General features: G+C 36.8%; 3 protein-coding genes across 5 annotated transcripts; 2 read left to right on the forward strand and 1 right to left on the reverse strand.

The window, feature by feature from the left end:
• The first annotated feature begins 238 nt into the window (after positions 1-238).
• Positions 239-8202, forward strand: LOC116296609 (ER degradation-enhancing alpha-mannosidase-like protein 2). Of its 2 annotated transcripts, none has more exons than XM_089034326.1 (12): positions 239-289; positions 465-616; positions 1017-1123; positions 1874-1913; positions 2191-2296; positions 2741-2866; positions 3307-3518; positions 3593-3734; positions 4374-4498; positions 4996-5140; positions 5735-5856; positions 6889-8202. In XM_089034326.1, exons 2-12 carry the CDS (start codon positions 509-511, stop codon positions 7309-7311), a joined length of 1656 nt encoding a protein of 551 aa, XP_088890452.1. In that variant the 5' UTR covers positions 239-289; positions 465-508; the 3' UTR covers positions 7312-8202. The 2 variants fall into 2 exon arrangements, with proteins under 2 accessions (XP_088890452.1, XP_088890451.1); XM_089034325.1 differs by having other exon boundaries at positions 241-289; positions 470-616.
• Positions 8203-8204: 2 nt separating this feature from the next.
• On the reverse strand, positions 8205-15959 carry LOC116296610 (inositol monophosphatase 1). 2 transcript variants are annotated; one of them, XM_089034327.1, is made up of 8 exons: positions 15892-15959; positions 14454-14587; positions 13282-13386; positions 12482-12527; positions 11981-12089; positions 11072-11180; positions 9711-9862; positions 8205-8986 (listed from the first exon to the last, which is right to left on the reverse strand). In XM_089034327.1, the coding sequence occupies exons 1-8, from the start codon at positions 15952-15954 to the stop codon at positions 8880-8882; spliced, it is 825 nt and encodes a 274-aa protein (XP_088890453.1). In that variant the 5' UTR covers positions 15955-15959; the 3' UTR covers positions 8205-8879. The 2 variants fall into 2 exon arrangements, with proteins under 2 accessions (XP_088890453.1, XP_031560516.1); XM_031704656.2 differs by lacking the exon at positions 11072-11180 and adding an exon at positions 11210-11324.
• A 2318-nt stretch (positions 15960-18277) lies between these two features.
• LOC116296602 (isoaspartyl peptidase/L-asparaginase) lies at positions 18278-24945 on the forward strand. The gene is made up of 5 exons (XM_031704643.2): positions 18278-18437; positions 18632-18847; positions 19750-19897; positions 22042-22413; positions 23081-24945. Exons 2-5 carry the CDS (start codon positions 18689-18691, stop codon positions 23446-23448), a joined length of 1047 nt encoding a protein of 348 aa, XP_031560503.2. The 5' UTR covers positions 18278-18437; positions 18632-18688; the 3' UTR covers positions 23449-24945.
• Positions 24946-26374: the final 1429 nt, after the last annotated feature.

The raw sequence follows: 26374 nt of genomic DNA on the forward strand, positions 1-26374 counted from the left end.
CTGCGGTCTCAAATAAAACCATCAAGACACAGGGTGACCAAAACAAGAATTTATTTTATTTTGCTTCTTGCTATTTTTAAGTTAAATGGGGAAAAAATTAATCATCTTAATGTTACTAGTAATAGATTTCCCGTTTTTGAGTAGTTTAATTAATAAAGTAGAAATGACAAATAGAGTTTAAACTTATGACTTGGAATTTGTTATTGGAATGGGCTCCCTGTGGCAAAATAGCTGCGTTTTCAACGTGTAAGACAAAGAATGGATGAAAACATATGGACGTCATTTTCCGGTAAAATTTGCTAGTTTTTCAACATTTCAATCATATTTATTACAAAAACACATCAAGTAATGATACCCTGTCGTCAAGTGTGTTTGAAAGAAAAATTAGTTTCGGAAAAGAGTGATTTTTGGCAAGTTAAACTGCCGTGATTTATAAGAAGTTTATATTTGTTGTTGTTTGTCAGATTAGTGTGAAAACATAGGTATAAAAACCGAGGATAAAAAGAGAATGAAAACATGGCTAGACTTGCTGTGGAGTGTTCTCTGTGTAGGATCTTTCTGTGGTACACAAGAGGCTCGCTACATGACCAAAGAGGAGATGTTTCGTTACAGGCAAGTTATCTTAATTTTTATCGAAAATATGATGATCAAATTATGCAAACTCTTTACAACCATGTAATTCAAAATCCTTTCACATATGAATTGGCTATTGCATAAAGTTTTCGTACCCCTCTCCCCCATCCCCGTTGAGGACCTAAGTTTTTAAGAAACCCCTAAGAAATTCCTGGAGACATGAAGATCCCTAGCACAGCAATTACCTCGAGACTTCCCTTCCCATCCCCTCACAGAAGTTATGTACGCTGTACTGATCTCTCAGTAATAGCCACCTATGAAAATATCCTGAAATTGTGACTGTGACTGTGTTATGTTGAGCTTTTACTTCCAAAACTAAAATTAGTAAGATATAAAAAGAGAAGTAACGCATGGTCCTTTTATATTGAATAATTATCAGGGAGAAGACAAAAGCAATGTTTTATCATGGTTATGATAACTATTTGAAATATGCATATCCTTATGATGAATTAAAGCCACTGTCGTGCACTGGACAGGATACGTGGGGAAGGTGAGTTGACAAATAAAACTGTTAACTCAATGCAGTATTATTTGGCTTTCATATGAGTGGAAAATATACAGCTATTTCAAAAGAGGTTGGTATTAAATGGTTTTGTTGCACGTTGCAAGCTGTATCTGGCATCTTGCATGGTGCTTACTAAGCTTGAAATGTATTATATCTATATATAAACATGCGTAATAGGTAAATTACGAGCCTATGAAACGACTGAAGAAATGGGCCAATGGACCTCTCATAACTTCAAGTGGACAGCTGTTTCGGCCTGTATTGGGCCTCAACAGCACAGTGTATCTAGTGAGCTGGTAGAATCCCACAAATAATGTGACTTGAATTTTTGAAAGGCCCATTGGCCCTCTTCTTCAGTCCTTTCATGCAAGGCTCATAATTCACCTATTACGCATGTTCTTATATGATTTCCGAGCCCATCCCACACGGCTTACCACCTTATCTATCATATGTAAGTAATATCAGCAGAAGAAGCAGAAGTAGAAGAATTTGGGGGAAAGGATGGGAAAATTCCATATTGTTGTGACCTTTTGTGGATTGAATTCACATTTTCTATCTAGTGCAATTTGGGCTTGGTAATTTCAACATGTGACAAAATCCTCACCAACCTTTTTGGAAATAGCTGTATGTATATTCAAAATTAGTGTAAAAGCCTTGTTACAGGGAGGGTTATAGAATATAATTCATGAGTTTATGAAAACCACTCTAAGAAAGGAACTTTTTTCTTCATTACAGCTATTCACTGACATTGGTTGATTCCTTGGACACATTATTAGTAAGTGAATGTTTTAATGATCCAGTTGAAATTTAGAAGTGGATTTTTGCAGAGGGAAAAGCAGAAGCCTGGAGAAAAACCCTCAAAGCAATGGAGAGAATCATCAACAAAATCAACTCACATATGACATCGAGTTTGCCGAATCGAGCCCGGGTCGCCTTGGTGATAGGCAGGAGTTCTCACCACTATGCCACCCATTGCCTGCTTCCTAAACCAACTTTTGCTGTTACCAATATGTGCATCAAAGACGATATTGCTTCTTATTGTATAATTATAGATTATGGGCAATGTGAGTGAGTTTCAGAGAGTGTCTTTGTTATTGGAAGAATCACTATCCTTTGATCAGGATATCAATGTCTCTGTATTTGAAACAAATATCAGGGGTAAGTAGTAGTGCTGTTATAACTAGATTGTTAGTTTGTTAGGGGCAGTCAGGCTTATGTTAATGCCTTCATCTTTTAACAACCTCTGGGTTGATCATATAATATATTGTAGTAATATTATGTAGTACCCAGAAAATATCCATACCCCCGCCATGCAGGAAATTTGTGAGAGGACCCCCTACCCCCAGGAAATTTCAATTTTCTTCCATATAAAATCTATAATTTTGTACTTTCTCTGACCTCCCTCCCCTCCAGAATTTCCAATTTCCTTCTCTATGTAGGTTGTGGTTCTGGAACTACAAATTTACCAATTTTTCAGCAAAGGTCAAGCGGTTATTGGTGTGAATATTACCAAGCGGCATGTCTTTGAGCGGCAAAGCAAATATTCACCATGATGACTGAGCCTGAGGTGATTCATTTGTATGTTATATTCCCCATTTTCAGTTGTTGGTGGATTATTATCAGCACATCTCTTGGCTAAAAGAGCAGGAGTGGCTGTAGATGAAGCCTGGCCATGTCAGGGTCCATTACTGAGACTAGCAACCAAGGCTGCCGAGAAACTTCTCCCAGGTAATTCTACTTAATAAATAAATAAATAGGATTTAGCAGTGGTATTTCCACAAAGTGGCTCTTCATCCATTGTAATTCCAATTGGAATTTAGAAGTTGATTTTTGCAGAGGAAAGAAAATTAGAGAACCCGGATAACCCTCGAAGCACAGGAGAGAACCAACAAACAACTCTACTCACATACAAAACCAAGCTCAGCAGGACTCAAACCCGGGTCGCATTAGTGAGAGGTGCACGCTCTCACTGCTACGCCACCCGTGCTTCCTGTGTATATAATATAATCAGGAGTCAAACATGGGACATATTTATCAAATCCTGAAACAACACCAGGGATAATCTAACTCTGGAAATGATATGATAATCACAATTATTGAAATTGGAATTTTATAGCATGTTGGGTCTTTCTTGTGTAAAAACCTTCAATTACAAATATTTTCTCCAGCATTTGAAACTCCAACCGGCATGCCATATGGAACGATAAACCTTCTTTATGGAGTACCTGAGGGAGAGACCTCGGTGACCTGTACAGCAGGGTGTGGTACCTTCATCATAGAGTTTGGAACATTAAGTGCCTTGACAGGTGACAAAAGGTTTGTGGAAGCAGCAGTAAAAGCATTGGATGGATTGTGGAAGAGTAAATCAGAGCTAGGATTGGTATGTTGGTGTATTAAACATAAAACGTTTTAAAAACATAGTTAGTAATTCATCAGCATCTTCTCCACTAATAGGTTGGTAATCATATCGATGTAGTCACTGGCAAGTGGACAGCAGTGGATGCTGGGATAGGCGCAGGTGTTGATTCATATTATGAGTATCTTCTGAAGGGAGGCATTTTACTAGGCATGCCGAAGCTCATTAGTATGTTTGAAGGTATGTGTATTAATACAAATTATTGGCCAATTTACTTCATACATGTATAGGATCAAAGGTGGCTCTGTTGGAAGAAGTGTGTTGCCCCAGCAAAGCAGGAGGTCCATGCATTTTTCTCTTCAAACATTTAAGTTTTATCAATACCCTGAAATAACTGACAGGAAAGTGAGTTGGAATTTAGCTTGTTAGGTTTATAGAGGCAAGAAAGTCAGAAATGCAGAGAAAAAACCTTGAATAAGGGAAGAGACCTAACTAACTCTAACACATGTGATGTGGAGTCCAGGAATCAAACTTAATGAGACCTCAGAGTCAAAACCACACTCGTTTTGAACACTTATGCCATTTGAAATCTAAAAAGCTAAATTATAGACCCTATAACAGATACAGTGGCCATCTTGAATTATTGGATGCCAACATGACCACGGATAATAGTTCCTAGCCGAGGCTGGAGTTTCCGCACATAGCAAAACTACAGTTCATCATGCACGGTAGGAACTATTATTTGTGGTCACTGAATGGAACTGTAAAATGGAGTATTCAATAAGAAGGCATGGGAATGTAGTACTGGTCACTTCGATACAATTACATCATAAAGTTAGGTGCCTTATTTATGAAATATGTTACTTTTTTATTCAACAGAATTTTATGGGAAAATCCAGAAGTATCTAAAACATAGTGACTGGTACGTTTGGGCCAACATGAACAAAGGTCAAATTACTATGCCGGTATTCCAGTCATTAGAAGCATTTTGGCCTGGATTACAGGTAAAAACATTATAAAAGTAGCTTCTTAAAAAAAGTAAATGAAGAGGATATCGTAATCAATCTTTGCTGTACAGTAAGATGTCAGTAAGTGGTTGTAATACTAGGGCAGATCTTTGCCTTTGCTGTACAGCAAGGTGTCAGTAAGTGGTTGTAAGACAAGGGCAGATCTTTGACTTTGCCGTACAGTAAGGTTTCAGTGAATGGTTGTAAGACAAGGACGGATCTTTGCCTTTGCCATACAGCAAGGTGTCAGTAAGTGAACAGAATTTAATATTCCATTGTTGGAACAAACAGGTGCTTGGGCTTTCTATGTTAAAACGCAGGTAGCCCAAACAACAGTGTTTAGAAGCACTGAGCTATGTTTCACACTTCTCACATTCTGGCAATTTCCCACACACACTGTGTTCTCATAAAGCACTTGCCAACAATTGTCCATAAATAACAATTTATAACTGCAGTTATATATTTCATGAATCTTTTGGTATACATTTTTTCAGGTTCTGTGGGGAGATGTAGGAGCTGCATCGCGGACCATACAAAAGTACCACAGTGTCTGGAAACATTTTGGGTTTATTCCAGAGTTTTATCAGATTGCTAATGGTGAACCTTTTTCTGGAAGGGAATCGTATCCACTTAGGCCAGGTAATGTACACCATACCCTCCCCTCCGCTAATTCAATTTCTTAATCCCAAGATTTCTGTAGATCTGTCTTTTCATTGGCTATTGTGATCATCTGTACGGTATGCTGTGTCAGTAAATGAACAGCGGACCACCTACCAGCATCTTACATGGATGAATATAGGGGGTCTGGTGGGGCCAAAATCATGGGGCCACAGCCCCCTCTTTTAGTCTGATTAGGATTCTTTTTTTAAAATATTTTTTCTTGTCCAAATATCCCCATAATACAGAAAATAGCATTTCTGGAAACCATGTTTTACCAGTAATTATTTCCTTGGGAGCATGCCCCCAGGCCTTCTCTGCTTGATTTTGCATAATCAGAGATAAGATTATTTGTCTAAGATTTGTCTAATGCCAAATATTTACTCCTTTCCCTCTTTACCAGATTCCTTGATCCTTGACCTTACTGTATGGCAAAAGTTGATCAGGATATTCTTTTTCTATCCATTTTTTATTTTTGTTTTGTTTTTGAAGATATAAACATTGCAATACTATAACACTTTGAAAACCAAACATTATATTATAAAATTTTAAAAAATAAAATACTTTTTGTTCCAGAATTAATTGAAAGTGCTATGTATTTATATCAAGCCACCAAAGATTCATATTTTCTAGAGATTGGGAGAGATGTGTGGGAATCAATAGAGAACAGTGCAAAGACTCCATGTGGATATGCCACCGTGAGTATTGATAAACTAGCTGCAGGATCACTAGTCTTGTAATGATCAGATTGGTGCACTTTGGGGCTGTTGTAGGGGACGTAGTTGCCATGGAAAATTGGAAATATGTCACCTAAAAAAAACCTGCAATGCTCTGCAATGCCAATTCGGCCTAGCTCTTTTCCTCAACCTCAGAATGACTAATAATAATGATTATTATTATTATTATTTATAAAAAGCATTCAAGTAAGTTTGATAATTTCCATATTCAGGAATGGCTAATTTGGGGAATCAAGGGTGTTCTAATGGTAGTGCACTCAATAAACTCTCACATTTGGGGTGTAGGGTTTTCCTAGAACATGCGAGTAGAGTTTGTTAGAATCAAGGGAGAGACCCTTGATTCCATGGTTTTCCTCTCTGGATTCCCTGGTTTTCCTCCCTCCATAGACCGAAACATGCTAAACTTCAATCCAATCTGTGAGATAGTAGTCTCCCTTGCATCCGTTTTTAGTGTTGGTCGTCACGCAAGGAGGGAGCGTTGCGTGACGACCAACACTAAAAACGGATGCGAGGGAGACTAGCGAGATAGCTGTGCCCTGACTTTAATCAGCCAAAAGACTGTGGTCTGTGGTCTTAAAGTATCAATAAATTTGAAGGTTAACATGTATGGTTCAAGTAGTGCAAGGTATCATGGTGCAAAGAAGCATGGGTGGCGTAGTGGTGAGAGCACTCGTCTCTCACCAATGAGATCCAGGTTCGATCCTCAGACTCGTCGTATGTGAGTTGAGTTGTTTGTTGGTTCTCTCCTGTGCTTTGAGGGTTTTTTCCAGGTTATCTGGCTTTTTTCCCTCCTCAAAAATCAACTTCTAAATTCTAATTATTGGATCTAAAAGGGCCCAGATGAAAATTATTACTATGTGTAATATTTATTCTAGTTACCCTTACAAAATGTGCAGTTTTTTATTTTTTCGATTTTTTTAAACATTTTTTATCACTCTTAATGCTACTGTACACCAGCACCAAAAAGTGCTGATCATATACATTTTTTTGCAGATCAAGAATGTCAAAACACACGAAAAAGAAGACAGAATGGAATCATTCTTTTTAGCAGAAACAACAAAATATCTTTATCTATTGTTTGATGAATATAACTTCATTCACCACAGCAATGGCACAAGAGACTCAAACTATCAAACTAAAGCAACCCTGTCTCCTTCATGTACGGCTGGAGCAGCGGGATATATTTTTAATACGGAAGCTCATCCTATTGATATCGGTGCGATTCATTGTTGCACCCCTCTACAACAGACTCAAATACAAGAAGATGTTTTATTAAGCAGTGCCGCAACTGGAATAGACAATAAACAGATTAAACAAAACAGTGTTCTCACTGGGAAACACACTTGCAAGGCAAGACCTTTCCAGAAAAGATTCTCAGTGCTTGGAGCTTTTTTTGAGAAAATGGATGAAAATTAAGTAAATAGACCTTTCGCTTGAATGATCACGAAACAATAGTTTGAAGTTGATGAATAAAAGCAAGGGCGCCAGGACGCCTTTCCAACCAGCGGTCTTTCTGGTTTGAATCAGCCGTACAATTTGAATATTTACCGCTGCACTATCCATGTCAAGCAGCTCCGGCGTCGCTTCGTTAGCGATTACTCTTCTTTAATAAGTTAATCAAATTTATAAAGGAGAGTAATCACTAACGAAGCGACGCCGGCTCTGCTTGGTAAATGCTCAGAGCGTACGGCTGATTCAAACCAAAAAGACCGTTGGTGGACGTGGTAAATATATTCATATTGTACGGCTGATTCAAACCAGAAAGACCGTTGGATGGAAAGATAAGTGAACACTATTTAGTATCCATTTAGAAACAAACATATATCAATTCATTAGAAATCAACGAATAACTGAAACAATCACACATATTTAAAACCCAATCCGTCTGTCCTGGTGCCCTTGATAAAAGAATCAAGTTCAGTCTTGACTTAAGACCATTGTTTTATGGTCATTCAAGTGAATTTGGGAAAGGTTTATTGGAGAAACAATTAATCACAATGAAGATTATCTAATATTCAACAAATCACAGCAAAGCAATAAATGTGACAAAACACTTGTAAGGTGGGGGGGGTGGTTACACTAGGAACTATTCCTTACAACTTGTCTCGCAATTATTTACCGTCAAGTCACATGAAAAACTGTCTGGTCAATTTGTCAAGTCAGAATTTATTAGCACAGAAAAACACCATCTAAACAATGTTGTCAAATAATGCTAATATGAAGATTTGCTTTTGAAAAAATGAATGAATTTCACTGAATTTAGGAAACTTATTATTGAGAAATTCAAAATGTATGAATCCAGAAACCAATTTCACATAATACCTTCATATTTTATTTTTGTTTATAATAATAAGATATTAATATTATGAATATTATTATTATACATTTGCAAAACTGTTGACTATTAATTTAAAAAAATAAGGTAATGTTTATAAATTATAGTACTTAGAGAGATATCATTTGGAAATGGGCTACCTGTGTAGTGTTCAGTGTTAATCTGGGGGATAGTCTACATGTTCTATGTGTTGTCACTATTACCTAGTGGGCTACCTGTGTAGTGTACAGACGTGTTGTCACTGTTACCTAGGGAATGGGCTACCTGTGTAGAGTACAGATGTGTTGTCACTGTTACCTAGTGGGCTACCTGTGTAGTGTACAGATGTGTTGTCACTGTTACCTAGTGGGCTACCTGTGTAGTGTACAGATGTGTTGTCACTGTTACCTAGTGGGCTACCTGTGTAGTGTTCAGTGTTTATCTGAGGGGTAGTCTACATGTTCTATATGTTGTCACTGTTACCTAGGGAATGGGCTACCTGTGTAGTGTACATTGTTAATCTAAGGGATAGTCTACATGTTCAATGTGTTGTCACTGTTACCTAGGGAATGGGCTACCTGTGTAGTGTACATTGTTAATCTAAGGGATAGTCTACATGTTCTATGTGTTGTCACTGTTACCTAGTGGGCTACCTGTGTAGTGTACATTGTTAATCTGAGGGACAGTCTATACGTTCCAATTGCTGACAAACAGCACTAGCCAGTTCTTTTGTACTTGCAGCCATGACAAACCTGGACATGATGTCGCAAGGACCACCTTCAAATGAATTATCAATGTTACCAATGAGTCTGGATAGCAGTAAACTTGAATAGACTTCAAGAAATAGGACAACCTTAAAGCAAGACATATTTGGCCACTATATATATAGTATTTAAAAGTGTAGTGTTCCTTTGCAAGTGAAGATGGCAGTACAAACTGCTGAAAATTGTCTGGCTTAAAGGTTGTTGTCCTATATTTCTTAAAATCTAATTAACAATGTCCTTTAGACTTATCTAAAGATACAGAGTACACTTGCCTAAATTAAGTTTTCTTTTCTTAATCTTTGAGGAAATGCTTTTGTTTAGTGAGATGAAAAACTAGAATTAGCAGAATAGCTGATAATTGAGTTATTCTACAGGACTGAATAAAACAAAATCCTCATCTGAAAGATACTGGGGCCTTTAGATGAAATGCTATGTTTAACGTAGAATAGCACTTTTTATAGAAATGGGAGGCATACCGTGTTTACTTGATTAACTGCCGCCCCCGATTAAACACCGCCCTCAAATAAGTGCCACTTTTATCAATACAAAAAAAACATCTGTATTTTGTATTTTTTAAATATTTGTATTCACTTTGTATTAAATCATTGGTTAGGTATTATTTATATGGTAAACACTTTTTTTAAGCGCTGCCCTGAAGAAACACTGTCCCCAAAGTAACAGCGCATATGAAACCAGGTAAATACATTAGATAATTTCTAACAATAAACAATTCTTACCTTCAAGGTTAGTGGCCACACCCCCAGCTTCTGTCAAGATCAAAATGCCTGCTGCGATGTCCCAACAGTGGATTCCAAATTCATAATAAGCATCAGCAACCCCATTTGCTACAGTGCAAATGTTGCAAGCTGCCGACCCTTGTAAACGAATACTATGAAAAAAATATGCATTCTAAAACAAATGATTCCAAGGTTTATCTACTGCAGCAATCAATTTGCTAATAATAAAGCATTTCTTTTGAATGCATCATACAATAGACCCATTGCAGCATGTTGGAATGCAACTCAATTTGTAGGATATAAAAATACCTGTTTCCAAATCTCATGAGATTAAAATTATTTTGTTTTGTTCTCCAAATTGAGCTGTTTTGACATAACATGCAAAGGGTCTATTGCTTTAATGCCTTTTATAATAGGAGAGTAGTTACTCATTGCTGGTAAACAGAAAAGTTTGAAGTGAAAATAAAAGTCATGTTAAAATAAAATAAAAGAGCATGTTTTATCTCATCGGTCAGATTGTTCCACAACACAAGTGTGGCCATTGCAAAAGTTCTATCACATTCAATTGTAGGATGTAGAAACTTCACAGAGCATAAAATTGTTTAGTAATTGTGAAAACTCATCCTGAGAAAATAAACCAAACTTAGTACATAGAAAAGAAATTCTGTGTGCAGTGACAACTACAAACACTCTACTGCCCACCTACCAACACTCTACTGACCCCCTACCAACACCCTACTGACAACCTACCAACACTCTACTGACCACCTACCAACACCCTACTGATCACCCACCAACACTCTACTGACCCCCTACCAACACCCTACTGACCACCTACCAACACCCTACTGACCACCCACCAACACCCTACTGACCACCTACCAACACTCTACTGACCACCTACCAACACCCTACTGACCACCTACCAACACCCTACTGACCCCCTACCAACACCCTACTGACCACCTACCAACACCCTACTGACCCCCTACCAACACCCTACTGACCACCTACTGACTACCTACCAACACCCTATTGTTCCCCTACTACTACCCTACTGACCACCTACCAACACCCTACTGATCACCCACTGACCACCTACCAACACCCTACTGACCACCTAACAACACCCTACTTACCACCTACAAACACCCTACTGACTACTCACCAACACCCTACTGACCACCTACCAACACCCTACTGATCACCTACCAACACCCTACTGACCACCTACCAACACCCTACTGACCACCTACCAACACCCTACTGACCACCTACCACCTACCAACATCCCACTGACCACCTACCGACAACCTACAACACCCTACTGAAAAAGGTCCAAATTCATGTTATTTTCCTACCTGTCACAACCTAATTCAGCTAATCTTTGCATTGTCCCAAACACACTTGACAGTGTCTTAACATCTCTTGCATAGGGCACCCCAGCAAGGATCAAGGATTTCTTAATCTCTAGAAATTAAAAAATAAACTTTACTCACCTATGTACTGCGTTTGGCTCTTCTGCTAATCTACGGTAGTTTCTCATTAAAATGTCAAGCCTGGTCTTTTCACGGTTTGATCCCAACTCGGTAATAACTAAGGCCTTGCCAATTTCTTTTAAACAAAATAAAAGGCTATTTGCATACTGGCAATATTTTACATGGACAGCAGAGTCAGGGATGGAATCTTATTTTGTCTTAGTTAGAGTTCCATGCGACAAAAAAAAAGATTCTAGTATTGTGCTATACAAGGAAAAAGATTAATGTACTCCACCGTCCCTTTTTTACACAGATCTCCAAGGATTGTCATGCAATGTCACCCATGTACATCGTGCAGTCGTGGGAAGTGGAGCATTATGTGACAACCCTAAGAACTTTTTGATAGAAGGCTAAGGCTGTGTTTACACAGTACCAGACAAATGTTTAACGTGTCAAAAAATTCTATGTTTAGGGTTCTGCTCACATGGGACAAAGTTATCCAAACTTCATAAGCATTGTCATGCAAATTTGGATCAGTTCCGCGTAAACACAATTTTTTCTACAATTAAGGAGAGAGGGTCCCATGTTAATGGTATGTTCAGGTCAAATTTTTGACCAGTTAAAAATTTGTCTGGTACCATGTAAACACCCATGCCTGTGCTAGTAAGTGCCCATGCTAAACAGGGCCCACTGTAATTGGCTATGCTGTTGTGGTGTCCCTGCCCTCATGGGGAAAATATCATAAATCGAACGCAAATCAATTTTCGGATCAAAAATAAAACATAGCCCTACCTTTTTCTTTAGTTGTTTGAATTTTCTTTCCATTCAGGAAAGCTCCTTTTCCTTTTACAGCTGTATACAGTTCATTCATGGCAACATTATAAACGACACCCACTGCTAACTAAAAAGACAAAATGCACATTAACTAAAAATTTTGATTTTAATAAATAAGCACTCATAATGAGGACACTTGAACAGTGAAACTCTTTGAATTTGTATAACTTTTAAAAATTCATACTGTAAATCATCCCTTGAGTTAATGGATTGAAAATAAGATTTATTTGATCACTCAATGTATTGTAATGCTTTGATTAACACTCAATGTATTATAATTTGAACTCAATGTTTCATTTTAGAGATTTAAAACAGTATAAAGTTCAGGAAAAAATTGCCTGAAAAAGATAATGTTTGAACACGGTTCAAATGTCTCCACTTGTTCGAAGAAAACCATTATTATTAATACTGATATCAAATGAAATGATTTAATGCTTGATAATTGATAATGATGATTACCTCTTTATTTATTGCAAGTCCAATGCTAACGGCAAAATATGGATACCTAAAATTAAAAGATGGCTTTATAGGTACTGGTATTTATGAAATTGAGAAAAATAAATGAGAAAAACAGTATATATATGCGAAAAATAAAAGATAAAAACAAAATGTTTTTAAGTATTTCAATTGTTCTTGAGAGTCAATGATTATTGGTTTCATCAGGTAGAGAGTTCCAAAGTAAATATGGGAAAATAAAAAATAGACTATATGGAATTAGCATATACCAACTTGTGTACTTCCTAAGAACGTGCGCGCTCATTGGTTAATTGGAGGTGAATATTGTACAATATTCACCTCTGTATCTCAAAATATTGAGTCGGCGACAAAAATGGCATCTGCCGGCAAAAAATTGAAAAAATGAAAGTAAATGCCATCTCTATCAATACTAAAAGGCAACAAAGTATGGCCTAAAAGGTTTGCTAAAAGTTTTGCGTGAATTTGCCACGCAAACTAAAAGTTTCTGTTTGTTTGTTTTTATTGAATTATTGTATATAAAAATATGTTACTCTGTACACAAGCTGGTATATGCTAAAACAATTTCGCCTCGGGCTCAGTGAGTATGGAGAATATTTACCTTGCAGCTCGGAGACTCGCATCTCGGTAAAATTCCCCGATATTCACTTTGCCTTCGGCGAATAATTGCTAAATGATCATAAAAATGCTGAATGAAATAACAATGTTTTAGTGAATTATTAATAATCCCAGCCACTAAACAAGTATTTGTAGACTATGTAACGCATGTTAATAAGACTGTATACCTGTGTATAAAATTAGTTGTACCATCTATGGGATCAATAATCCAAGTTGGATTGTCAGTAAAAACACATTTTTCTCCAGCAGCAACTGACTCCTCGCCTATAAAACTATGATGATAAAGTGAGTAGTATGTAGGTGTCGGTGAGTGCTTGGAAATGTGTGAGTGAGTGGTTGGAAAGGTATCAGTCAGTGGTTGGTAAGGTGTCAGTAAGTGGTTGGTAAGGTGTCAGTAAGGGATTGGTAAGGTGTCAGTCAGTGGTTGGTAAGGTGTCAGTAAGTGGTTGGTAAGGTGTCAGTAAGTGGTTGGTAAGGTGTCAGTAAGGGGTTGGTAAGGTGTCAGTCAGTGGTTGGTAAGGTGTCAGTAAGGGGTTGGTAAGGTGTCAGTCAGTGGTTGGTAAGGTGTCAGTGAGTGGTTGGTGAGGTGTCAGTCAGTGGTTGGTAAGGTGTCAGTGAGTGGTTGGTAAGGTGTCAGTGAGTGGTTGGTAAGGTGTCAGTGAGTGGTTGGTAAGGTGTCAGTGAGTGGTTGGTAAGGTGTCAGAAAGTGGTTGGTAAGGTGTCAGTCAGTGGTTGGAAAGGTATCAGTAAGTGGTTGGTGAGGTGTCTGTAAGTGGTTGGTGAGGTGTCAGTGAGTGGTTGGTAAGGTGTCAGTGAGTGGTTGGTAAGGTGTCAGTGAGTGGTTGGAAAGGTATCAGTAAGTGGTTGGTGAGGTGTCTGTAAGTGGTTGGTAAGGTGTCAGTGAGTGGTTGGTAAGGTGTCAGTGAGTGGTTGGTGAGGTGTCTGTAAGTGGTTGGTAAGGTGTCAGTGAGTGGTTGGTAAGGTGTCAGTGAGTGGTTGGTAAGGTGTCAGTGAGTGGTTGGTAAGGTGTCAGGGAGTGGTTGGTAAGGTGTCAGTGAGTGGTTGGTAAGGTGTCAGTGAGTGGTTGGTAAGGTGTCAGTGAGTGGTTGGTAAGGTGTCAGAGAGTTGTTGGTAAGGGGTCAGTAAGTGGTTGGTAAGGTGTCAGTAAGTGGTTGGTAAGGTGTCTGTAAGTGGTTGGTAAAGTGTCGTAAGTGTTTGGTAAGGTGTCAATGAGTGGTTAGTGAAAGTGTCAGTGTAAGCAAATAGGCAATGTATCAGTGAATGGACCCTAAGGCTAGAAAAATAAGTAAAAAATGAATTGTATCTATAATATATTTACCTATGTGTTGGGAATCTTTCCTTAAGAGTTCCTATGATCAGTTTTTCTACTTGCTGATCTGTTTCAGTCACCAAATCACTCATGCCGTCTTTTGTAGTGATGAGTTTTTCCTTGTGCAATGCATCATTGATGACCTTAAATAGAAACCCCATTTAACCATCAAAATCAAATAATTGTTTATCAATCATTACACCCTGCTGTAGTATCTCATTAATAGTGACGTCATTGCCCTGACATACAGGACACTCAGCCTCACGTAAAGTAGCCGACCACCATGTGCTTCATGTTGTATTGAATAAAGCAATTATTTTTAAACCTTTTTCTGATTCGAAGTTACAACACCTGCTTTCAACATCAGTTTAAATTTACTTGCATCACTGGGACAATGTTTTCCTGCACGAAAATGAAGAGCTTGCACTCTCCACTTTTACATGCACTAACTATGTAAATATGCTCTCTCAAGTCATGACCAATTTTTTTCATTAAAGAAACAGAACTAAATTCAAATGTTTGCTAGTGGACAAAATGGTTAATTTCAAGTCCTGGACTTCTAGAGGAATAAATGATCAGCCTTAAAATCCCTTAGAGACCATTCATCATTGATGAAAATTAAGGACACACTCTGCGGCCTCATCAAACATTTAAAAACATTTCTTTATTTGGCTCTCCTTGGATTTATAAATAATAAAATTTATGAGATGATGTATAAATAGATGGGCGCCAGCCATTTAGAAGTAGCAGAGCTAGTCAAGATAAATGTTCCCTGCTAGCAGAGTCTCTCCTCTTTCTCTCCCTTCTTTCAGGCAGGGAGGAAGGAGACTCTGTCGATATAGAGCGTTTCCTTTGATACACCGCCCTCCACGATCGTGGATGAACAAAACCAGTTTTAAAACCAGTTTTTTACCGGGTACAAGTAGTGCGCATGAGCAAATGCAACACACCGTGGCACCAAACATTATTTGACGAGAGCGGCTGTCATGACAGCGTTGCTAAGTTACGCCACACATGCGCCACAGAAATAACGTCCTACATTGGCAGAGTCTATTTTTCTCTCTCAACCAAAACAAAAGGAAAATAGGCTCTGCTAGCAGGGAAAGATAAATGACTGGGTCCAACGGAAAATTATAGAAAGAAATGTATGGAGAAATATATATATAATTGCAACGACGACTCTTCCGTATTTGTTCTCCAAATTTGAATTTTTCTAGGGCTGACAGCCCTGCTAAAGTACAATTTATATTCAGTTCTTGATATCTTTACAGAAATAAATGCTGCAAAGCTTTTACTTCCCATGAGGAGTGTTGTATGTATGTACGTGTTATTTCGAAAAGCAGTCTTATTTTTGTGTAAATGATTTGAAGGCCAGTATATGTAACTTGACATTATCAATTAACGTCATATTCAAAATCTTTACAAATAAAATTAAAATATGAAATACCTCGCTAGCTTTCTTTGCTACTTCGACTGCTGCCTTCAAATACTCGTCTACTGATGCCGCCATTTTGTTTCTGCAAGAAACCACAGCCAACCCAATTCTAAACTACATTAATATGTAAATCAAGAAATAAAATAAAGTTTATAAAATTTACAATAAAATTCATAAGTAGTCTATACGACTATTGTATATATTTATATTAAAAATAAATAAACCTCTTGTTTCTATTTTAGATAAAAACAAAGGTTCTTTCTTTAAACTCTTTTACTCCGACGTACGAAGGGCTAGCGCCAGCAAGTTTTTTCATCTTTTCACGGTGAAAAAGTTACCCTTTTATCATTACTGTTCCTTTAACTCTGTTTTTTATTGTTATTATTATTATTATTATTATTATTTTTTTTTTTTTTTTTTTTTTTTTTTTTTTTTTTTTTTTTGTTTGCCTCGCTTTATTCTTAATCAGATTTTGTGAGTTGGGTTTCCTGTGGTGGATGAGTAAACAGTAAGCTATAAATCGAACCGGGACGTAATCGATCGTATGGCAGCGAACTGGCGTCCCATTTCACATCATCTTTGGGTTTTCTCTCTCAACAAGAATGGTATTATTCGTGGATTTTTCCAGGTAATTGTTTCGAACTTAAGCTGAAAGTTTTATTTTTTTAATATAGCTAGATTTGAATTGGAACTCGGCCGCCATCCTGACAGCAGATCAAACGCCCGGGCAAACGTCGTGGAGTAGATTTCGTATGCTTCTGAAACGTACCGTACGACACAAGGCGCCGTCACAAATCGCGTACCGGAATCGACTGCATCTGACGAATTAGTGATAATCATTATAAAATGCATAATCCACTGGACATCGATTTTAGTTTTGTTTCTCCACAGTTTAATATCTTATTCAGGGCCTCGACCACCAGTAAGGTTGGTCCAGGTAAAACCGCACCACTTCGTAAAAAAATATGTATTACACAAGTGAATAAAAAACCAGGTCCACCTTTTATAAAAGCTGGACCAGTGTCCAAATGGTGGCTATGGCCTTGACATTACTTTGCCATACAGAATATATAAGATATCTTATTCTGCTGCGCGAAATCTCAAACCAGCATGGGTCCACCATTTTTCTGGCTCGCGCTCCCGCTTGGCACATGTTAGTCGTTGGGGATGGATATTTCTAGCTGTACACACTGCTATGAACTTATACCCCTCGTGGGGTATAGGCCATCAACAGCATCTGAACGCCAAGTTTCTCTGTTGATGATGCATGTTTCTGTAGCATTGTTTTTGGTTTTTAAGGGTTGCTAGCCCTTCGCCCAACCCTCCACCTTTCTCATCCGGGTTTGCGACCGGCCATGGCAGAGTTAAGTACGAGTTAATTTAACGCGCAGTATAGGTTTTATCTTGGTTCGAAGCGCAGTGTTACGAATGCCGAGCAATTTTTACAGATCCAAAAACTGACTCAAAAATCTGACGACTAAAAACTTCTGGCACCAGCTTCCCTATGGTCCTGATCTGGAGGTTTGTTCTGACATATATGAAAAGCAGTGATTATGCCACTCACTTTTTTCTTTTTTTTTTCTGTTCTTTTTTCTTTTCTTTCTTTATTCTTATTATTGTAGTTTTTGTTTTCGGTGAAGCTTTTCTTGCATTGATTTTTTAAAAACACGTCACATATGACAGGGCACGGGAATCTCAAATTCTCAGTACCCTGCTGGTAAAATTATTGCATGAGTTTACCAGATTTCGTTAGAATCCTTTATCCTTTAGTGTTTTTTGTCCTGTTGCAACGCCACGTAACCTAAAATAGAAGAGTGTTCTTTCGTTTTCCTTCCTTCCTCTCTTCCTTCCTCTCTTCCTTCCTCTCTTCCTTCCTCTCTTCCTTCCTCTCTTCCTTTCTCTCTATCTCTCTCTCTATTTCTCTCTTCCTTTTTCTTTCATTTTCTTTTTTCTTTTTCCTTTACTTCTTTCTTTAGTCTTTCTTTCTTTCTTTTTCGCCGTATCCTTCCTTTATTTCTATTTTTCCATATTGCCTTTGATTCTTCACTTTCCGATTTATCGTTAGATTTCCGGTAACCATGGTAACAATTGACGTTCTTTAATTCCTGAAAACCGGTTTCACCTCAAATCATAGAAAGGTCGAGCAAATTCCCGATATAACATCCACTAGTAGTTTAGAAATCCTTTCAATATAGAAAACTCGTTTCCAAAACAGAAATTACGTGTACCTCCCGTACTCAGCTTGACTCAGTAACGTTTATGTGATGTCATCACTAATTCGAATGAGAATAAGAAAATAACTTCTGGACTTTGCGTCAAATTTTCCAAATCAAGCGAATAGAAAGAATATAAATTAACTAGTCTGATTTGTTGTATATTTTGTGGTATTACTGGTTTAAAAACAAAGCGCATTTTACCCTAGGATATGTTTCACTGTTCCCAGTGTGTTTTCTAGATCTGTAGGTATCAAATCCGCAATGCATTCTGGACTGGTTTGGTAACAATATTCCTGTTTATGACGACAATCGCAATATAAATTTTTGTCAGGTCGAATATAGGTAAGTAAATTCTCTGATGACTATTCTTTTTGGATAAAAACCTTTGTCTTGAGATTGGGAATGTTTCTTGTTAAATATCTTAGGTAAAAGAATCCAACGAGAGATTCTTGGCGAACTTTTATTAACCGCGGTCAAAATGGCTGCCGATCTTTTACCATTGTTGACTTTTTTCTAACATTTTTCTTTTATTTTAGACATCAAAACGGATCCTAAGCACAACTTCCTTGAAATTTTGTACCTTCACATCGAAAATGGGTAAAGGAAAACAGCTCGTAGAGTCGGATTGTAAGGTTTTTGAGCCGTGTGTGATAGTTCATGGAGGAGCTTGGTCGGTCCCCTTAGAACTGAGGGAAGTCTCCTTGGAAGGAGTTCAAGAAGCTGCGACGGCCGGTTATGAAGCGATGTTAAAGGTATATAATCTTTCTTGTCTTATATTTTTATATGGTGGATTCTGTCATGCATCTTCTTAATGAGATCACAAGAGTTAGTTTCAGACAGCTTACGTAACATTTAGCTTTTGAAAATTCGAAAAAATCTTTCCTATAAAAAATATTGTTTTCTTTCGCCCGATCGTCGAAAATTCAGTCTCTACAAATATCAAAAAAATAAAGCGTCTTACTTCTTGTTTTTATATGGTTCTTTTTGTAATTTTATGGCGTCATGTTTTCCCCGGAATATCAGGCCCTAGACCTTTCGCATCGTGTTTACCGCTATATAACCGCTAGGAATCAGGCTCCGTTAAAACGCCCGCAAACACGGAGAAACACACGTAATCAATGAAATTTAATACCACTATGGCCATTCTTCCAACGAAAATTTTGTTATGACGCCTTGATAAATGTCGAAAGTTTGAAGGAAAACTCCTGACGTCGAACTGCAGTTGGAGGTTTGCGGAGCTAAAGGACATTTATACTCAGAGAACTAAACCTGATACTCAAGTTATTTGTCGATTGAGGGCGTTTGAATTTTTTGACTATACAAACAATCATGTGAAAGTCAAGTGATCGATCAGAAACAGGAATCTGGAAAAAAAAAAAATTATATTTGATTTTTTTAAATCTTGAAGAAAGAAAAAAAAAATTTCTTTCCAATTTAGTTCAATATTGTAAATTGTATCACCAAATTTTTCATAAACCATTTCAAGACCATTACTTGGTATTTTAAGACAATAAAAGTCGAGAATGATATGAAATTAACAAATATGCCATAATTAGGAAAAAATATATGAAGTGAAAGAAAATGGAAAAATGTTATTTGATGTGTTTCGTTGTTGCCATGTTGGACCATTGCCGTTAATCTACTGTATTACTAGGGAGGTAATGCAATTGATGGTGTAGAAGCTGCAGTGCGAAGCCTTGAAGATAACCCAATATTTAACGCAGGGCACGGCTCCGTCTTAACAGAAGATGGAACTGTTGAAATGGATGCGATGATAATGGACGGAAAAACTTTGAGCACAGGTATACATGAGTCCACCTCAGTGGGCTGTTGTAAGTAATATTTACACAGCTTTTCTACTTCAAAAGTCAGTCACTATTCTCTTTCTCTCAGAAAAAAATAATGCCTCAGTACCATGTTGGAATAAAATATTTGAGTCAAAGTTTTGATACTTATTATAATTAACATATGAAAGAAGAATGGAACAACGTTCTATTATATTCTGTTCTATTCTATTCCTTTAACACAGTTATTATAATTAAACTATGAATTGTCTTTATGACTTATTAATACCTGTATTAAAACCATATTTTGAATATAAAAAAGGGGCAACTTGCAATTGTGTGGTTATAATATTAATTACTTGTTACTTCAGGTACTGTCAAGATATATAGTGAGAGATTCAATATAATTTTCTCTTAAGTTTTCCCATTCCATAGATTTAGCTTTATTATTCTTTAAAAATGAATCCAGGCATATTGCTAGTTTTCAATCAGCTGAGAAAAGTATTTGAATCTCATTATCTGCTCAAAACAGTTTTCAAACATTGACCATCTTGCTGTCAACAAGAAAATTAATGCTATAAAAAACTTGCGATTCAGCTGAAACATTCCACACGCAACAGGAAATAAAGTCAAGTGAAACCCAGCTTAATCTAGGGAGCCATAATTGGTGAACCATTAAGACCCTTAGAATGAAAACCAATTTGACTTTGGCATTAATAATGATTTCCAATACTCCATTTTGCAGTTCCATTCCAAGCCGAGGCTGGAGTTTCCACGCATGATAAAAAGTATAGTTTTGCTATGCGCGGAAACTGCAGCCTCAACTCGCAACTATTATTCATGGTCACTCGAACGGAACTGTAAAATGTAGTATTCCATAGATTTAGCTTTTATTATTCTTTTAAGAAAACCTTAGTGTAGGAAAGCATAATTGGTGAACAGTAAAACCCTGGGAATAACACTGATTTGCATCTAGTATATACCTAGATACTTTAATTTTTCATCGATTAAATTATATCCTACCTTTAGTATTTTTTATCAATTTTGTGCATGTTATTTTGTAAAAGGGATATAAAATGGCTTCGTATTTCTTAAATTTATCTTGCTTGCTTGCTTATTTACCTCAAAGGTCAACTTATACACAAAGATATACCATATTCATTTATTTTTTACAATAACTTACAAATTTCTGGAGCACTGATTGGTTATTTTTTATCATCAATAAGAGGACAGACAGATAAAGCTGACGTCATTGAGAGTGCACTCTTTCCTTTGATTGTTTTGATCACTAAAAACGATAATTTTTTATTGTTTTTGTTATTGTAAGAAGTATATGGACATCAGTTTTTTATGTGTCTGTCCTCCTATTGAAGATAAATTGTTTCATTATCACATTGTCAAAGAAGAATGCAGATTCACTCTGCTACTCCTCATGGATCCACACTACTTTGACAATGTGATGATGCAATTTATCATTAATAAGAGGACAGACATATAAAAAAACTAATGTAGATTTATTAAATTTACTTCTAATTCATTCATGCATTCTTTCATTTATATTTATAAATGTATTTATTTATTCATTAAAAAACTAGCAATCTTATAATAACTATAATATTCAGATCAACAAACTATTAAAATACAAATAAATGTACATTATTTAAATAAAATAAAATATGGATATGTATAACCATATACTCATTCCCATAATGGGGAGCATGTGCTAAAAATTATTCTGTATCAGCAAAGCAAAACCCTCGAAGCACAGGAGAGAACCAATTAGAAACTCTACTCACATACAATACTGAACCCGGCAGGACTGAAACCTGGGTTGCATGGATGAAAAGGGAGCGCTATCACTGCTACTCCACATGTGCTTTGCCCCAAAAAATGTACAAAAATAACGAAAAATGTCATAGCCTATAGGTCATGCCTTTGATGTTCTTGGCTTTACTGGATTTGAATTGGAAACTGATATTGGGAATGAGCATCCTGTTAAAATATTATTGTAAATAAAGTTTGATAAAAGAAAATATTTAAGTTCAAGTTTTCACGTCCATCATCAGGAATTAATTTATTTTATTTATTTATTTATTTTTTAGTAGAATTACAATTTTGTTCTTATCATACAGAACAATTCATTATTAATTTTTGCTTCTCAGGTGCAGTCGCTTGTGTCTCACATGTTCCCAATCCAGTAACCCTTTCACGTCATGTAATGGACAAAACACCACACTGCTTGCTGGTTGCAGATGGAGCTCACAAGTTTGCAACAAAGAACAATCTCCCGATGATAGATGATCCAACCACATTGATCAGCCATTTTTCTGTGTTGAAGAGCAAGTACCTCAATGGCGTTGAAGGTCCAAAAGATTTTAATCTAATTCTCAAAGCAACGATGAATACAGAGAGCCTAAAGAATACAAAGAACCCAAATTGCATAAAAGAGTTTTTGGCACAACAGTTAAAGCATGACACTGTTGGAGCCGTTGCTATGGACTGTCATGGAAATATTGCCTGTGCCACTTCTACAGGTACTGAAAGATTATATTTCGAAATATCATCTGCTTCTGCACATTCTCTCTTTCTTTCTCTATGATTGCTTTTTCAGTCTTTCGGTGTGGCTACTGCTTCTCTATAGAAGCGGAGCCACTATGTCATTCCACTAGTACACCATCTAGTGATCCATGAACTATTGTAAAGTGGGTTTTAAGACTCCTTTGAAAGTTAGTATTTTTCTTCAGGGAAAAAGTATCTTTCAAGACACAAATGATTCCCATTTAAGAATGAACAATGTTTTATCATGATAGTATCCATTTCTTTCAGATTACAATTTATACTCATTACTGCCATTTGCATTGCTACACGGCCGTCCCAGACAAAAATCGCGACGTGCACTTTGCAATAGACTGCCGTCAATCAAACACGTTGACATCATTACATGCATGTGTGATTCAAAAGGCGCCAAAACTTGTTGATTGTTTACAAGTATTATAAGCCACACTCACCAGGCTTATCCAGGCCGATCCAAACGCGTGTAAATGACGTCAACGTGTTTGATTGATTGCAGTCTATTGCAAAGTGCATGTTGCAATTTTTGTCTGGTGTGGCCGCGTAGCAATGCAAATTGCGGTAACTGGGGAAACGATCTTCCATACAAATGACAATGACACCTACTGACAACAACTGTTAAATTTCTAGGAGGAATCCCTTGCAAGATGGCAGGAAGAGTAGGTGATTCTCCTATGGTTGGTTCTGGGGGTTATGCCAATCCTTTTGCAGGTGTATCAACCACAGGGCATGGTGAATCCATTCTCAAGGTTGTACTTGCCCATGAAATCACAAAAAATGTTGAAAGTGGTTGTCAACCTTCAGAGGCTTGTAGTAAGGCTTTAAGCAAGATGTATGATCTAACCAGTGGTCAGGGTGGGGCTATCTGCATCGACAGCAATGGGGATTATGGGATGGCATTTACCACAGAAGCCATGTGTTGGGCTGCGGTAAAAGGTGGAATTATGAAGTATGGAGCGTCACCAGGAGAATTTTTACAGCATGACAAATTATATTAAACTAGTTTAACAATCTTTTAAGGAAAAAAAAAATTTTTTTTTAATCCAAAATAAAAAATTCAGTTAAAAATGGATCTTCCGAATTGAATTTACACTCTCTGTTCAACTTTTTTTGGTTAACCTTTTTTGGGAAAAGCTGATTGACGTGGAATGATATGGAGACTGGAAAGCATTTCTAGAATGTGAAATATTTTCACCACAATAATCATATAAAAAATCTAAATAATTACAACTGTTATGAGAATGTTCAAAATAAGAGACATATTTTGGAAATTTTTGGCATCTCATCTCTACTATTCATTAAATTTGTAAACAAAAAATATCTACCATAAATTGATTCCTACAATAGAATGATGTTAGTACCTCTTTAGATTGGTAATAATGTTTTTCCCATTTCAGACCATGTGTCATTCTCTTAAATGTCATTTCTTTCTTAACAACTGCACGCAAGAAGACACATGATTACAGATACAACTAGAACAATAGATTTATTCTCAAGAAAATGACATGAGTATGAGATGGGAAAACATTAATTTGTTTTCATTTAAATATTAAATCATATCAATACTCAGTTCCAAGTTCTCTGTCGCTCAGGGTTAGCCACGATTTTGCGTAGAATATTCATGTGTTCCAGTGAAGTTCCAGTGAATTTAAAAGTGTTTGTATTATTGAAGTTGTGCACTTTTACTTTACCATTGGTATTTCTGAATATATAGACACTGATATGAGACTAACGCTGAGTAAATGTGGTAATTTGGAACTCGACAATGAATTATTCCAACAGACTAGCATAATTATCTTAGAAGCAAAATTAGACTTAAATGTAAATATTTTGCTATGTTATTTTTAATTGGGATTCTAATTAGGTGAATAATTCAATTTTTTTCTCACTATTCTTGGAACAGCATTTAGTATGTAAGGAGGTAAGTAATTTATTTATTCACGTAGACACACAGGAGCTTACAATAAAGTCTCGTTAGAACGTGCGCATGCTTGACTAAAATCTAAATAATACAATAGTCCCTCTACTAGAGTAGACTGAGAAGTATGTGATTAATGGCCCCTAATGATCTGTAATTAATATTACTGGGATTAATGATCCTTAATAATCCTTAATAGTTTGGGATCAATAATACTTCAAAGTAAATAAATTGTATTCATTTGCTATATCATCAAAACCTTTTTTGCTTTATCATAATAACTAGGGAGGGTAAGCATTGGTTAAAATAGCTTGTCGTCAAATGTAATTAGACTTGTACCCTTCGAGCAGAGGTTTTTTTTCCTTTCCAAAGGGTGAACGGGATCAAAATGGAAGGCAAAAAAAAGTCGGCTAGCAGAGTATCACACAGGAAAAATTTAACATTTGATTCACTTAAAATTAACAAGAGATAAAATGTATATTTGTAAGGCTATTCTTTCAATTAGTATGCATTAGAAAAAAAGTGATTTGTAAAGCTAAATTAATCTTGAATAAAATAATGAGTCTCCTTTGCAGAAGTTGTTTGTGTTGGTTCCTTCCACAGGGAGCCCAATTTAGATAAAAGTGAATGAATGGTGAAAATAAAATCGGCAAAATTAAATATTTATCTTGTTTTGTCCAACAACATGGCTGCCATAAAACTTCTCTTTAGACATAAGCTTTAATTATTTATATTTATTTTACTATTTGAGATTTTGCTCACAGACTGGTGTTGCACTGACATTAAGACCCAGGGTCCCCTTCGAGGTATATTGCACAATCAACCCATTAGGAAATCATTAGCAAAGACCAGACACTGAGGGTGGTCACGTCCTATCAGTGATTATTTTACGTCCCAACGTTGCAGGGTGGGGTAATGTGGAGAGACGGGACCGCCATTTTACGTGGTCATCCGAGCCACGTGAAGGTCTAACCATTTGGTTGTTATTACGAAGGCAGCACCTTCTCCTCAGTTATTTTAAGACCATGAGTGTTGGTTCGGCCGAGACTCGAACCCGCACGAAATTCCGATGCTCAACCAACTGAGCCAACCGTGTGGCACGATTACACGGAGCACTTTCCTCTGCAACGTTGTCTCGCAAAACGAGTTAAAAGAGTGTTTGCCACGAAGACGCAATCTGCGAATTCTACTTTTTGCAACGATTGCAGCAACTCGTCTCTCAACATTTTTTTTTTAATCTTTTATTTTTTTAAATTTTATTCAATATTCAATATTCAGGAACATCTAATTTAGCACAGGCTAGTAGATTACACGGTGCGATGCTCCATGGCTTGTGTCCATCGCAAAGCAAGACAAGTTGCAGAAGAAATTGCTCCTTGTAATCGCGAATTCAGCTATCCGAATAGGGCGACATTTTAATAATAATAAATATGTTTTTATATAGCGCATTATAGACTCTCAATGCGCTTTACAAATACCACGACGAAGTGTCGAGTGAAAAAAAAAAAGATTAAAGTTACAAATTGAACAAAAATGTTTTTAGTTTTCTCTTGAATATTTCCAAAATATAATAGTCCATTATCGGAAGTGATAACTAGCTAAAAACTAGTGTGAGCTGCGTCGGTGTTTTTAATGAAACAGTAATGATAAAAGAGTAAATATTACACCGTGAAGATGAAAAAACTAAGGACTAGCGTCCGAAACGTCAGAAAATACACTCGACGAAAAAATGGATTTGTCATGTAGGCAAACATATAGACAAATATATGGGCAAATATCATATTTGACTAATAGTAGACAATATTTGCCCAATGACTGTATATGATATGTACCTACACATTTATCCCATGGGCACAGATGGCAAAGTCCGTATGGCCCAGTAAAATCCCAAACGGCAAATATATAGCAGATATCATATCATCCATACATTTATCCGGTAGTAAATGTGAATGCTCATTTGATATGTGCACGTATTTGCCCAGCCCGTATATGTGTTTTATGCCTTA

Source organism: Actinia tenebrosa, unplaced genomic scaffold, assembly GCF_029948245.1.
Source record: "Actinia tenebrosa isolate PJP-AT-01 unplaced genomic scaffold, QUT_ActTen_1.0 PGA_scaffold2__45_contigs__length_23673736, whole genome shotgun sequence".
NCBI lineage: Eukaryota > Metazoa > Cnidaria > Anthozoa > Actiniaria > Actiniidae > Actinia > Actinia tenebrosa.